General features: G+C 36.3%; 1 protein-coding gene across 7 annotated transcripts in view; it reads right to left on the bottom strand.

The window, feature by feature from the left end:
- Positions 1-2,349, bottom strand: part of LOC105197922 (F-BAR domain only protein 2) — a 57,133-nt gene extending 54,784 nt beyond the window's left edge. For 3 of the 7 annotated variants that reach the window (XM_011164527.3, XM_026139619.2, XM_039456894.1), the window contains exon 1: positions 2,047-2,348. In XM_011164527.3, the coding sequence (XP_011162829.1) occupies positions 2,047-2,076 (30 nt within the window). In that variant the 5' untranslated portion in view covers positions 2,077-2,348. Of the gene's footprint in view, positions 1-2,046 lie in introns of all 7 variants that reach the window. The other 4 variants (XM_011164525.3, XM_011164526.3, XM_011164529.3 and 1 more) reach the window with 2 other exon arrangements.
- Positions 2,350-14,378: the final 12,029 nt, after the last annotated feature.

Raw genomic sequence — 14,378 nt, 5'->3', positions numbered from 1 at the left:
ATGCAATCAACTGATATATTCCAAGTTCGAGTTTTGTATTCCAAATTCAATTTTATATTCTAAGTTTTTTCTAGTGCTAAATGATTGTATCATCCCCAAGAAACCATGGAAGTGAAAACTAAATAAATTGCAGAGAGCTGATGCATTATACACATCGTACATAAAATGGAATAAACCTCTAAACTTTTAAATCAATGACTTTTAAAAAAACTATTCTACTATTATTATTGCTTATAAAATTCCTGTCAGTTAAATAAATATTTATTTTATTTAATTTTCTATTTTAATTTTCTATTTTATTATTTTATTATACTTAATTTTGTTTTATTTTACTTTAATTTTTATTTCATTCATTTTATTTCTTTAATTAATACAATCATATAACGTCTGAAATTAGCTAATATTGCACATTTATGTTAATGGACATGTCTAGTGGTACATTTATTACAAAATTAATATATAAATGGTAGATACAAATGTACTAAAAATGCAATTCAAAATAGATTTTCACTATAAAACTACATTTTTAGACAATAACTGACAATATGTCTAAAGATACCAATAAAAGTGCAATTAGAATATGGAGTTAATTTATCGTCACATTTAAATCACTTTTGTCAGTACTTTTATCGATAAAAGTAAGGTGAGAATATGAGCCATATAGTACATATTACACATATACACATTGCGGAAGATCAAAAAAGCCCTAAAAATGGCGAAACCAATCAAAGTAGAAAACACTATATTCTCTCCACTCCTTAATAGTCTCACTAGGCTGTACAGGATGTACAGGATTGCAGCACATATATTAAATGACCATATAAAATATTTTTTTCACATATGCTTCATGCTTATAAGTAACTTTTGATTTCAATGATTACATTCAGCAGAATATTTATTTTGCAACTGTTGGAAATTTTCTTATCTCCGATAAGACAATTTCTCTAGATCTAAAAGTATAATCCAATCGCCCTGACAAAAATTTTCCTCAGAATTTTTTTATAACCTTTCAGAATTTCTCAGAATTCCTGCATAATTTTACAAGTTTCTCAGATTTTTTATTCAAATTGAAACACTTTTCAGAAATACTCAGAAAGTCTATATCTTTTCTCAGAATTGTTTATATATGTTAATTATAAAATATCCTAAAAAAATTCTACAATTTTTAGTTTTTATAATTTCTAATAAAATGTTATAAAATCAAAAAAAGTTTATATTTTTTTAGAAATTATGGGATGAGAAATCTCAAAATATTTTAGAATTCACATGTATGAAAAATTCCAAAAGATGTAGATTTTCTGAATATTTCTGAAAAATGTTTCAAATACTATAAAAATTATTAGAAACATTTCCACCAGAATGAAAAAACTTCCAACACTTGAAGAATAAAGATTCTGCTAGACGCAGCCAATTCAGTAGTAATTGCGCGTTAAAACACGCGTGAAACACGCATCTCTATAGATTACGCCAATCAAATGCGTGATTTTTTTCAAATTCACAATCAGCGTTAAAAATCTGTAGTGCGTGTAAACTATAAATTAACACTGGCAGTGAATTTTGAAACAACTAGCAGTCTCATCTTGTAGAGGCATGAGAATGTAAGCACATGTACAACAGATATACGTATAAGTAGATAGGTAAGAGAGAGAGAGAGAGAGAGAGAGAGAGAGAGAGAGAGAGAGAGAGAGAGAGAGAATAGAAGAGATAGAAATATGGCAAATAGACGTTTGGATACGACAGTGAGAGAATGAAATGGGTAAAAGATGAGAGATTCATTGATAAGTGTATTAATAAGTTGCATCGCCGTGAAAGGGCAATGAGGAAAAATAGCGATTGTTTAGGGCAAAGGAGTAGGGCAGGGCAGAGTTACAGTGAAAAGATCATACAACGGACATATAAATTCTCCTGACATAACCTAAATTCACGTGCGCTGACTGACCGATGAAAGTAACGTTTCGTCCATTGGGAAATTAGAGACAGGATGGGAAGAAAAGAAAAAGGAAAGAGACAATAACTAAGGCATATTGATTCCTTTAGATCACTCACCCAGAAATAGTCGACAAAATCCACGGTCATGTTGGGATCGCGATCAGACCATCATACTATCTCGCTTTGGATATATATTACAAGTAGCACCACACTTTTTTTTCCGCGAACCGTAGTGTGCGCGACTCGCGCAGAACTGCACTTTGTAATAAACACGACGCTTAGGAACGCGGTACCTCAACTCACTAATCACGGCAGCGCCTCTGTGTGTAGTTCGTTTGCCAACGAGGATGGGGAATCATGAACGGAATGAATGCGCTCGAGCGCAGAAACACGGGTCAACTTGCATCGATTGTCTCTGTCTGTCACGTTGCCCCCTTCTCTTTTTCTTTTATCCATTAGCATCTCTTCGTCTAATGTAAAGTTTCTCTTTCTCTTGCATGCGTGCGCATAAAAGACCTCGCACATGAAATGCATAAAGGCCGCGACACAGGCTTTTGCATAGTTGCATAACCGTATGCATAAAGAAATTGATTGGTTCATTTCCTTATGCATGTATTAACGGACCAATCAACTTCCTTATAGGCTTTCTACAATAAGCTATTAAACATAAGCTGCAATGGCATCAATAGTAGTGGATTAGGATGTTAAGCGTCGTCTACAATACAGTCGTTACGATGTTACGACTCTGCGACGGACCAATCATAGAAGAAAAAATGATATATTTTTTCTTCTATGATTGGTCCGTCGCAGAGTCGTAACATCGTAACGACTGTATTGTAGACGACGCTTAAGACGCTAGTAAAACCAGCGTCTTAAGCCTGTTCTACAATAGCAGTAAACACAAGACCGTAAGGTCGTAACGTAAGAAATGAAAATTTTTCATTTGCTTACGAGCTCTTAAAACCATGCCTTACAACCTTACGGTCTTGTGTTTATGCTATTGTAGAACAGGCTTTACATCCTAATCTACTACTACTGGGGGTCGATCATGAAACTTTTTCCCTAAGGCGGAAACGTGAAAAGTGAAAAATTTCTCCATTAACTTCAATGGTAAAGATTTTCACTTTTCACGTTTCCGCTCTAGGGAAAAAGTTTCTTGATCGATCCCCTGTAGCGGGATTCTGTAACTCCTTAGCGACAATTCGATATCGTTACAGCGTCGTTGCGCAGATATTATACATGGTAGAAAAGCTGCGCAACGACACGTAACGATATCCCTAGCTGTCGTTAAGAATTACAGAATACGGCCCCTGGGGGTCGATCATGAAACTTTTTCCCTAGAGCGGAAACGTGAAAAGTGAAAATCTTTACCATTGAAGTTAATGGAGAAATTTTTCACTTTTCACGTTTCCGCCTTAGGGAAAAAGTTTCATGATCGACCCCCTGATGCCATTGTAGCTTACGCTTTATGGCTCCTGCACACCAGCGCGATGACGCGATACGCGACGCGCGATTATCCAATGGGCGTACGTCTTTTCAAAAAAATTGTACGCCTATTGGATAATCGCGCGTCGCGTGCGCGTCATCGCGCTGGTGTGCAGGAGCCATTAATGGGTGTTTACGATAACCCAAGTTGATAGCGTTTTTCATTGAGAAAACTAGTGCGCACTGAATGTGCACTTGCTGCAGGTAATTGGGCGTTTCCGTTGGCACCGTCATCGCGCGAACCGAAACGTCCAATTGCCAGCGGCGAGTGCACACTCAGTGCGCACTAGTTTTTCCAATGAAAAACGCTATGAGTTGGGTTCCACTAGGGCCGAAAAATATTGGGCGTAACTCTCTCTAGTACCTTTATGATTTATGACAACTCAACGCTGTATCGTGGGTGCTTTCCAGCTACGACACAAGTCGACACTGTGTAACACAGTGTCCATTAGTGTGAGTGAAACAACTAAAATTTTCTCTCTTACACTAATGGACACTGTCCGTTTGTTTTCTGTTCCTGAACTCTCTAAATAAGTGTACACTTAAAATGAAATAGATAGATGTTTCAAAGTTAGTGAAAGCAAGAAGGAACGTTCCAGTGCAGTCTAGTGCAGGAATAGAAAACAAGTGTTACACAGCCTTGTGTTACACAGCCTTAGGCTTGTTTTCTGTTCCTGCACTAGACTGCACTGGAACGTTCCTTCTTGTTTTCGCTAACTTTGAAACATCTATCTATTTCATTTTAAGTGTACACTTATTTAGAGAGTTCAGGAACAGAAAACAAACGGCTTGTGTTACACAGTGTCGATTTGTGTCGTAGCTGGAAAGCACCCCGTATTGCCTGAGTTAAGTCAAAGTTAGACCTCGTGCTCAGCCAATGTACTATGTAGAAATTTTATAATAGCTATTTGCATAAGTTTCTCATAAACCTCACACATAAATATTGCATCTTTTGAAGGAAATAATAAGCCTCTTTTATTTTTTATGGACAACAAATCATGGTTGTAAGAATTTATCTGGAGTTCTGTCAAAGCGTCGACACATTGTTCACAATTTTTTTTTTTTTTTTTTTTGTTATAAAACGTACTGCAATGCCTGATATATATGATATAATACTGCGGAAGCATCTCGTAATTAACTGCAAGTTATTTTTATTACAATACAAAATAATATCATATATTTGTAAGTTTTTATTATCGCAATTTAATGTATCAGTTTACAATTTACTGTATCAGTTACTAATGTTTATTTTCCATTATTGACGGTTTTATTTATTGTTGTAATTAAATTTAACGAGTAAAAAGTAAAATATAATATATTTATATTTGATAATGAAATACGGTTTCCAGATGAATCTTCTTTCAATTCCATATAAAGCAAAATTTTTTTTATTGCACTTTGAAATTGCTTTGAACTAGGGTTATTATTGCATCTAAATTGCTGTCTTATAATACTAAACATAAGTTCTAAATGATCTTGACTTAATTTGTAAGAGGAAATATATTATAACAAAGAATTTGGTTTTTTGCAACGCATAATCTTATTAAACATTTAATTGAAATACAAAAACCTAAAAATCTAGCGTTTCTACAAAAATTAATGAGCATCTTTTTATATAAACTTTCTTTTAAATTGGAAATATATTCAAAACATTTATTTAATTTGGCATACATAATGGGTGCTTTCCAGCTACGACACAAATCGACACTGCGTAACACAGTGTCCATTAGTGTAAGAGAGAAAATTTTAGTTGTTTCACTCACACTAATGGACACTGTGTTACACAGTGTCGACTTGTGTCGTAGCTGGAAAGCACCCAATGTTTCTATTTCTAAAATTGATTCGTGCTTTATAATCATACTGTTTTATATTTCGACTATTCTACGCAGTCCACCGATTGAGCACGAGGTCTAACTTAACTCAGGCAATACGATACAGCGTTGAGTTGTCATGAATCATAAAGGTACTAGAGGGTGCTTTCCAGCTACGACACAAGTCGACACTGTGTAACACAGTGTCCATTAGTGTGAGTGAAACAACTAAAATTTTCTCTCTTACACTAATGGACACTGTGTTACACAGTGTCGATTTGTGTCGTAGCTGGAAAGCACCCAGAGAGAGTCGCGCCTAATATTTTTTGGCCCTAGTGGAAACCAACTCAACTTGAGTTATCGTAAACACCCTATAATTGCGACACTTTTTCTTAGATGCGTCTCTGAACACGCAACTATAACAAGAGCTGAGAACATGATTGGTTCTTACTTGGGGATCCAACCAATTACGTTTGCCGCTCGATGAGCAAAGCTGCATTCCAGAAACCATCGGGAAAAAGTGTCGCAACTATAATGAACACAACTGTACATTCTATTTTCATTTTTTTTAATAATTTTATTATCTTAGACGTATCGAAATAAAAATTTGCTGATGTATTGGGAATAGCAGCTTCATTGCATTCAACATTTGTTTCTGTATCTTCTGTTATAATTTGTCCTGCTTGTAATAAAGATAATAATGGTTCAATATCTTTTTTGTCTTCCTCGCAATTTGCCGATACCGATAGCTTTGATGTGAGATTACAAGTGAGTATCGCTTTAAATAATGTTCTAAATAAATACGGTGAAGGATTATTATTTGTGTCCATGGTCTCTTATTTGGCTGAACAAATTTTCTATTGGATTTTGATTCACATGTTTTAAATTTAGGCCGGTATTCATAGTCAATTCTTATTTCAAGATCGTCTTAAGTAACGTCTTAAGATGCTAATACGGCTCTCTGATTGGTCGATGGCATCTTAAGATGATACTTAAGATTCAAAGCCACACTTCTGAAGCTTCTCCCATAAAAGTTCTGCACCTTGTATTGTTCGTATCCAATTTATTAAACATTAGGGTGTATTTTTTCTTAGCGATTTGTGGGTTTTTGCATTTACAAATTTCATCTATTTTAGTCTGCGCACTGCTTTTTGCCAAAATTTTAAATGCCCACTAGATTGCGTAATAATGCTAAAAAGCCCTTGTTCTTCCTTTTGTTGAAGGAATCAAATAATTTATCAAATAAAAATATTACATCTGTTGTTGTAGCAGCATCTTTTGGTAAATTTATTGTTCCATTACCCACATAGAAATTGACCTCCAGTGGATGTCCATCGCCCTTCCATACCTCCATGGGACGTCTATCTCCATGGTGGAAGTCAGATGGACGTCTATTAGAAGTCCATGAAACCTCCATAGCTCCATGGGATTTTACTTCCATCATGGAAGTTAGATGGACGTCCATTAGAAATCCATGAAACCTCCATAGCTCCATGGAATTTTACTTCCATCATGGAAGTCAAATAGATCTCCATTAGACATCCATCCAACCTTTATAGCTCCATGGGATTTTATTTTCATCATAGCAGTCAGATGGACATCCATTAGAAGTTCATGAAACCTCCATAGCTCCATGAGATTTTACTTCCATCATGGAAGTTAGATAGACGTCCATTAGAAGTCTATAAAACCTCCATAGCTCCATGGGATTTTACTTCCATTATGGAAGTCAGATAGATCTCCATTAGACATCCATTCAACCTCCATAGCTCCATGGGATTTTACTTCCATCATGGAAGTCAGATAGATCTCCATTAGACATCCATCCAACCTCCATAGCTCCATGGGATTTTACTTCTATCATGGAAGTCAGATAGATCTCCATTAGACATCCATCCAACCTCCATAGCTCCATGGGATTTTATTTCCATCATAGAAGTCAGATGGACGTCCATTAGAAGTCCATTAAACCTCTATAGTTTCATAGGATTTTACTTCCATCATGGAAGTCAGATGGACGTCCATTAGAAGTCCATAAAATTTCTATAGCTTCATGAAATTTTACTTTTATCATAGAAGTCAGATAGATTCCGTAAAGCATATAATGCGCATGACGTTATCCTTGTTGATCATTAGAAGTTAAACAAGGATAAAATGTTATATTACGTATATCATGCGGTTTCTGTACGGAATTTGATCATTATCTCTTTATTAAAACAATTATGCAACTAATTTGTTTATAACAATTATAACAACTATGACAATTAAAAAAGCGTCATATATGTTTTTTTCTCGGTGAATCGATTGGCGCAATCAGTTCTCCTCTACAGTCAGTTTTGACAATTTGTTTATAACAACTAATTGCAAAATTAACTTTGGCAACGGGCTTTTTACGTCATTAATGTTTTTTCATGCTTTGATACTATTTCTAATTGTTGTTTTTTGACTGATTTGGTCATGGGCAAAAACAAGTTTTAATTATTTATATAATTTATATTAAAAATATCTAAGGCTAAATAAACAAAAGGTTAATAAGAGTGTTTGCGCGACCCAAGACGCCAGTTTTTTCTTGTTCAAATCAGCTTTACTTCAAATATAACTTTTTATTAATAATCTCACAAGTGTACGTTTAGCTCAGTGTTAAGATACTAGGTTATCGTTCCGAAGATCTTAGGTTCGAATGCCGCCGGCGCCGATGCGTTTCAAAAATTTATAAAATAGTACGTAATTGTAATTAGTAAATTAAAATGTTATATGTGAAACAGTGAATACAGATTAAGCTATAAAAATAATAAAATTTGTTTAAAAAAAAATTTTTTTTACCGTCCATTAGATGTCCACTGAAGGTCCGGACTTCCACGGTACACGTCCATTAATAATCTAAGTAACATCTGCTGAGACTCCATAAAGCCTCTACTAATAATCCACGTGACATCGGTTTGTCATCCACTAAGGCTCTATGAACCCTTTATTAATGATCCACGTAACGTCTAATGGACATCCGTTGTTAACGTCTAATGGACGTCCAATGGACGTGCGCAATGCGGAACTGTGGATGTCTAGTGGCCGTCCATTGGATGTTCATGGGACATCCACTGGAAGGTCCGTACTTCCACGGCAAACGTCCATTAGACGTCCATTGGAGGTTTTAGTTCTATGTGGGTAGTTTGTGCGACACCTGTAATAAAAAATAACATTGTAATAACGGACGGGATCCGATAGCGCACGGTGCGATAGCCCACCAACCAATCATCTTGACTTATCTAACCCAACCAACGGAAAAACTCTAGGCATCGGCCACTGTGAGTGGTGGTGGGCTATCGGTTCCGTGCGCTATCGGAATCCGCCCTATAATAACGTATAATTTCTTAATATGGAATAACATGTTTTATTAAAAATTTAAATATATGTTACTTTTATTAAAAGTTTATTAATATATCAATAAAAATCAATGTAAGAAAAAGAGCCAAAATATACGCCTAACGCATTCATTGACAGAACAGAAGCTGTTACAGCGTATACGAAAACTAAATGCAACAGCCAAAAAAATAAAATCCCGAGCTTTACACTCTCTTAAAAAATCGAAAGCCCAGCTTGCAAAAAGAGAAACTAAGTTACAAAAAATTTATAAAACAAAAACGGAAGAACTGTTGATGGATCAAAATATTCCGGAAAATCAGCGTATTGCAATAAAGGAAATTTTGCAAACAAGTCAATGCAAAAGCTTGAAAGATACTCCCAAGAATAGATCATGCTATACATATTAATACATATGCATTCTCCTCGCTACAGATTCCTACGCAACAAAAGCATATTGCCTTTACCTGCTTTACGAACAGTTCGAAGGTAAAGATTTCTCAGAAATTCCTTACATTAATGTGCAATATTAAATCCAATGTATACATATATACTAATTGTATGAAATATATTTTGTTAAAGTTTTAATTGATTAAAGCCTGCCGCAGACGATACGTTTTTTCTTACGGGATTGCTTAATTACGTGCTCCTATACTGGCAGTCTTACGTGCTCCCGTACTGGAAATGGGTAGCTTACGGGCTACGCTACTGGCTCGCGCAAGGTCCGTGGATTGGCGTTGGAGGGGAAGGAAGGTCGTTACATCCACTTCAACGATGTGGAACAAAAATGGCGGCGGCCATACTTTTACTAGAGTCCCTAGAAGTAGAGAGTCTGGACATCTCGGAGTTCCACGTGATTGGACTGCACCTAAAATGGCAGCACCAATACGGATCCCCGTTTAATCCTCTTTAGCCAATGCGATAACAGCATACACACGTTCAAGTGCACACAATGATAAACATACACACACATAAAGCTCACGTACACCCAAGGACTTTGATTCTGTCCATAGGTAAATTTTACAAACTGAAAAGTCGCTATCTTTCTACATACTTACAATTCATGATTAACGTAACAACCAATAAGCTCTAGTTGTTTCATTAATCATGAACTGCGAGTATGTAGAAAGTGGTGACTTCTCAGTTTGGAAAATTTCCCCATGGACAGAATCAAAGTCCTTGAGTGTACATACACTGACATATTCATTACCGACATTTTAGGGGCAGATGTCCAGACTCTGTACTTCTAGGGACTCTAACTTTTACTGCACACTCGCTTACTCACACAACTAATAGCTGTAGTACCTACGTACACTAACACTGACTCGCTGTCTCGAAAATGGCGGCTATGCAACGACCTTCCTTCCCCTCCAACGCCAATCCACGGACCATGGGCTCGCGTACTGGATTTTCGTAATAGATCATGTCCTATTTTTCTTACGTGATTCTGTACTGGTTTATTGTGAAAGCCAATCAGGACGCAGTCTATATAGGTTATACTGGGTTATACCAGATTATACTGTCGAAGTGTTGTCAAAGTTCAAACGTGAATTCACTTCGCAAACATGACGTCGTGCAAAAATGAAAAGACTTCAAAATAGTCCAAAAAAAGTATTTTATGTTTAATAGAGGCCTACTAATAGGAACCATGTTTATATGCGATAAACACACCAAATTACCATAATAAGCACAGTAAAAGTGAGGCATTAAAGAATGTATTGACTGTCGACTCCATAAACGTCGGCGATATTTATTTTGTTGTCGCAATTTTTCAATAATTAAAAATAATGCAATAGCAATTTTACGACAATGTACAACTGTTGCAATAATTTCATCCATCTCATCTATCTCATCCATATTTAAGCGTGCCGCTTCTATGAAACAAATTTCAGTTGCTCAGCCCGTACGAAAACTCGCACTGTGTGAAGCCACGGCCAGTAGCACTGCCAGTACCATTGCCCGTACGGTAGCAAGTAAGAAAATCCAGTTAGAAATCCAGTAAGAAAAAACGTATCGGCAGGCTTTAGAGTGGCGTCCCATGAGATATTTCGCGTAACGCGTATCGCGTAACCAATCAGAGGCGTATGGCTCCTGCACACCAGCGCGATGACCATAGAACTTATAGTATATGGAACAGGAATACGAGCGCAAACGTGAGAGCAACATCTAAAGGACGGAGATATATCTCTGTCCTTTGCGCGTACGATCCAATGTTGTGCGCATGATCGCGCTCCGCCAATGAGCGTTCAGATCCTCTCCCCCTCTACTCACCGCGACGTGACAGCTGACGGAGGACAGAGCGGACAGAGGATCGGGAGGATACAGCACGGAGCGCTTTGCTTCTCATAATTATACTCCGTGTGATCATTAACATCGTTATCGATTATTATTGATACGCAATTTACTGGTTATTATTCATAATAGGTCGTTACTACATTTTGTGTTACAATCATGATAAAGCAAAAAGACAAATCAGACAAAAATTTGCACGGACTCATAGAAAAAAAAAAATGGAATTTAATTAACCCGAGTAAAGATGTCATTGTTATCACAAGTGCGTGCGAGAAAATTATCAAGGAAAATAAAAATGCAATTTAAAAAAAAATGTTAAAGATTTCTTGGCGTCAAAAGTGTTAAATAGTATTCTTACTCGTTGTTTTTTTCAAGAAGAAATGATTGAACACATTCGGAATCAAGAAATGTTAAACAATTACAGAATTTAATTGGTTAAATGTATCATACGTTTATACATAAGAATTTGTTTATTTCACAAGACAAAGATTTATAATAATACCGAAAAAAGAGCATATATACATCATAAATACACAAAATTAATACACTTTCATCATAAATAAAAGACTAGAAAAGTCCATTTTACATTTACTTTTTACTATTTCGCATCACATATTTAGAAATTATTATAAATAAGACAAAAAATGATTCAAATAAACGAATTAATGGACTCGAAAACAGGCACAATGGAGTTCTAACTGACGATACGTGGTTCATGAATTATGCTCGCTTAGAAAACAGAGTCTAACTCAACGCATGCGCACTGTGTCAAGTAGGACGCGCAAAGGATGGAGATATATCTTCGTCCTTTAGATGTTGCTCTCAGTCGCCACTCATTGCGGAGATAAGCTATTCCTGTTCCATATACTATAAGTTCTATGGCGATGGCGCGACACGCGACGCGCGATTATCCAATAGGTGTTTACAATTTTTTGAAAAGACGTACGCCTATTGGATAATCGCGCGTCGCGTGTCGCAAATCGCGCTGGTCTGCCAGAGCCATTACGCGTTACGCAAAAAAATTTGATGGCATACACGATAACCAATCATATCTTTATATTTTTTTAGACTGTTCCAAAAAGATAGCAAAGCTCACAATACATTGGTTACGCGAATTTGTAATATACTCCATGGGACATATGGATATGAATTTTGCGTAACGCAGCACACATATACATACACAATATACATCCATATTATATAATTTTCGAAAAAGATAATAATAAATAAGCAAGCAAACAAGCAATTTCCGAAAATGGGTAATACTGAAGGAGACAGTCCTTCTCACCGATTTTGATGAAATTAGGCTCATTCGACAAGTTTTCACATGAAACTAACGAATCTGGCAGAAAAAAGTGTCGCTCGGCCACACGAACCGAGATATCAATTGTTAAAGTTAGCGATTGTACAGGTTAGAATATCAGTTATCTCGGCGTAAAGTAACGAACTGAGCATGCGCTGTGATAAAAATGTGCACAAAATTTGAAATGTTTATTAATAATTATATCACTGCCACATTTACTACACTTGCTTGTATTTGCTAGAACGTTATGTTGGATTAAAAAAGTTATTAATTTTTGTGCAATGTAGATTTTTTTAATAAAGCTTGAAAACAATTTATTTTATAAAATTAATTAATTTAATTAATAAACACATTCCACTTTCAAATAGATATCTTGAAACGAGGTCTACATATGTATTGCTCCCTCCACATAAGTTTGCGACTTTCCACACGAAGGGAAATCCACTCCATTCCCACCCCCACCCATCTCACCCCCCGCACGCGCAGGGGGTGGGATGGGTGGGGGTGGGAATGGAGTGGACCTCCCTTCGTGTGGAAAGTCGCAAACTTATGTGGAGGGAGCAATACATATGTAGACCTTGTTTCAAGATATCTATTTGAAAGTGGAATGTGTCTATTAATTTAATTAATTTTATAAAATAAATTGTTTTCATGCCTTAATAAAAAATATCTACATTGCACAAAAACTAATAATTATTTTAATCCAACACAATGTCTACTTTTTATTAAACATTTGTATAATATATTTTATAATTAACAGGGAGGGAGAAATAAAATATACAGTGATGTAATTATTAATAAAGAAACGTTTCAAATTTCGTGCACATTTCTATCACAGCGCATGCTCAGTTCTTTACATTACGCCGAAATGACTGATTCTAACCTGTACAATCGCTAACTCTAATGATTGATACCTCGGTTCTCGTGGCAGAGCGACACTTTTTTTTGCCAGATTTGTTAGTTTCATGTAAAAACGCGTCGAATGAGCCTAATTTCATCAAAATCGGTGAGGAAGACCGTCTCCTTCAGTATTACCCGAAAATGAATTACGATCAACTGTTACTTTATATTTGTGATTTTTATAAAAAAATGTTATTACAAATAATTGATGGCACAGTGGCAGAAATAAAGCTAAAAAAATTAATAGCAATATACGAGGTGTGATCAAAAAGTAAGGTGACTTTTTGAATTTTGCGCGCTCTGTACACTCTAATTTCAAAATTTGTTTTTTGTGTTGGTACAATCATCACGATCATATGTTCACAGTTTTGACTATGGCTGTGTTCCGTTTTTACTGGCAGTGCAGTAAATGTGACGTCATGACAGTACACTGTCACAACTGTTCCAATATTACTGCATTACTGTCAGCACTGCTATAGCATCGTATTTCGGAACAGCATAGTAGCCATATTGCACTGTAGCTACCTCACCTTGGAAGGGCTGTGTTCCGATATAACTGCCAGTACTGGCAGTGGTGAAAAATCCGTTCCGTTATTGGTACGCAGCGCACTGCGACAGCATCTAGTAACATCAATGACGTCATGAATGGTAGCCATATTGCCACTGTGACTACTGCAGCTTCCAAGGTGAGGTAGCTACAGTGCAATATGGCTATTGCAATGCTGTTCCGAAATACGATGCTATAGCAGTGCTGACAGTAATGCAGTAATATTGGAACAGTTGTAACAGTAGGCCTGTTCGTGTTGCTGCCCTTTTTGAATTAATTTCTTTGTCGTCTTTCTCTTTTTTACGATCGAATATATATTTATCTCATCTCAAGTGCAAAAATTTTTAAGGATTTCAAGCAACTCGAACAGACCTAGTGTACTGTCATGACGTCACATTTACTGCACTGCCAGTAAAAACGGAACACAGCCAAGCTGCAGTAGTCACAGTGGCAATATGGCTACCATTCATGACGTCATTGATGTTACTAGATGCTGTCGCAGTGCGCTGCGTACCAATAACGGAACGGATTTTTCACCACTGCCAGTACTGGCAGTTATATCGGAACACAGCCTATATAGCATGTGTTGTTTTTATGTAAGAGGCATAAAGGTTAGACTCGTGTTTGCGTGCCCGGCGATTTTTTGCTGTTGAAAATAATGGAGGAGAGAGTTTGTATTAATTTTTGTGTAAAAAATGGTATTAAGTGTTCAAAAACTCTTGAAATGTTGACAGTGGCGTACGCTGAGTCAACT

The sequence above is a fragment of the Solenopsis invicta genome, chromosome 1, assembly GCF_016802725.1.
Source record: "Solenopsis invicta isolate M01_SB chromosome 1, UNIL_Sinv_3.0, whole genome shotgun sequence".
In the NCBI taxonomy this organism is placed as follows: Eukaryota; Metazoa; Arthropoda; class Insecta; order Hymenoptera; family Formicidae; genus Solenopsis; species Solenopsis invicta.
The sequence above is the reverse complement of the archived record's forward strand: the minus strand, read 5'-3'. Positions and strand labels throughout refer to the sequence as shown.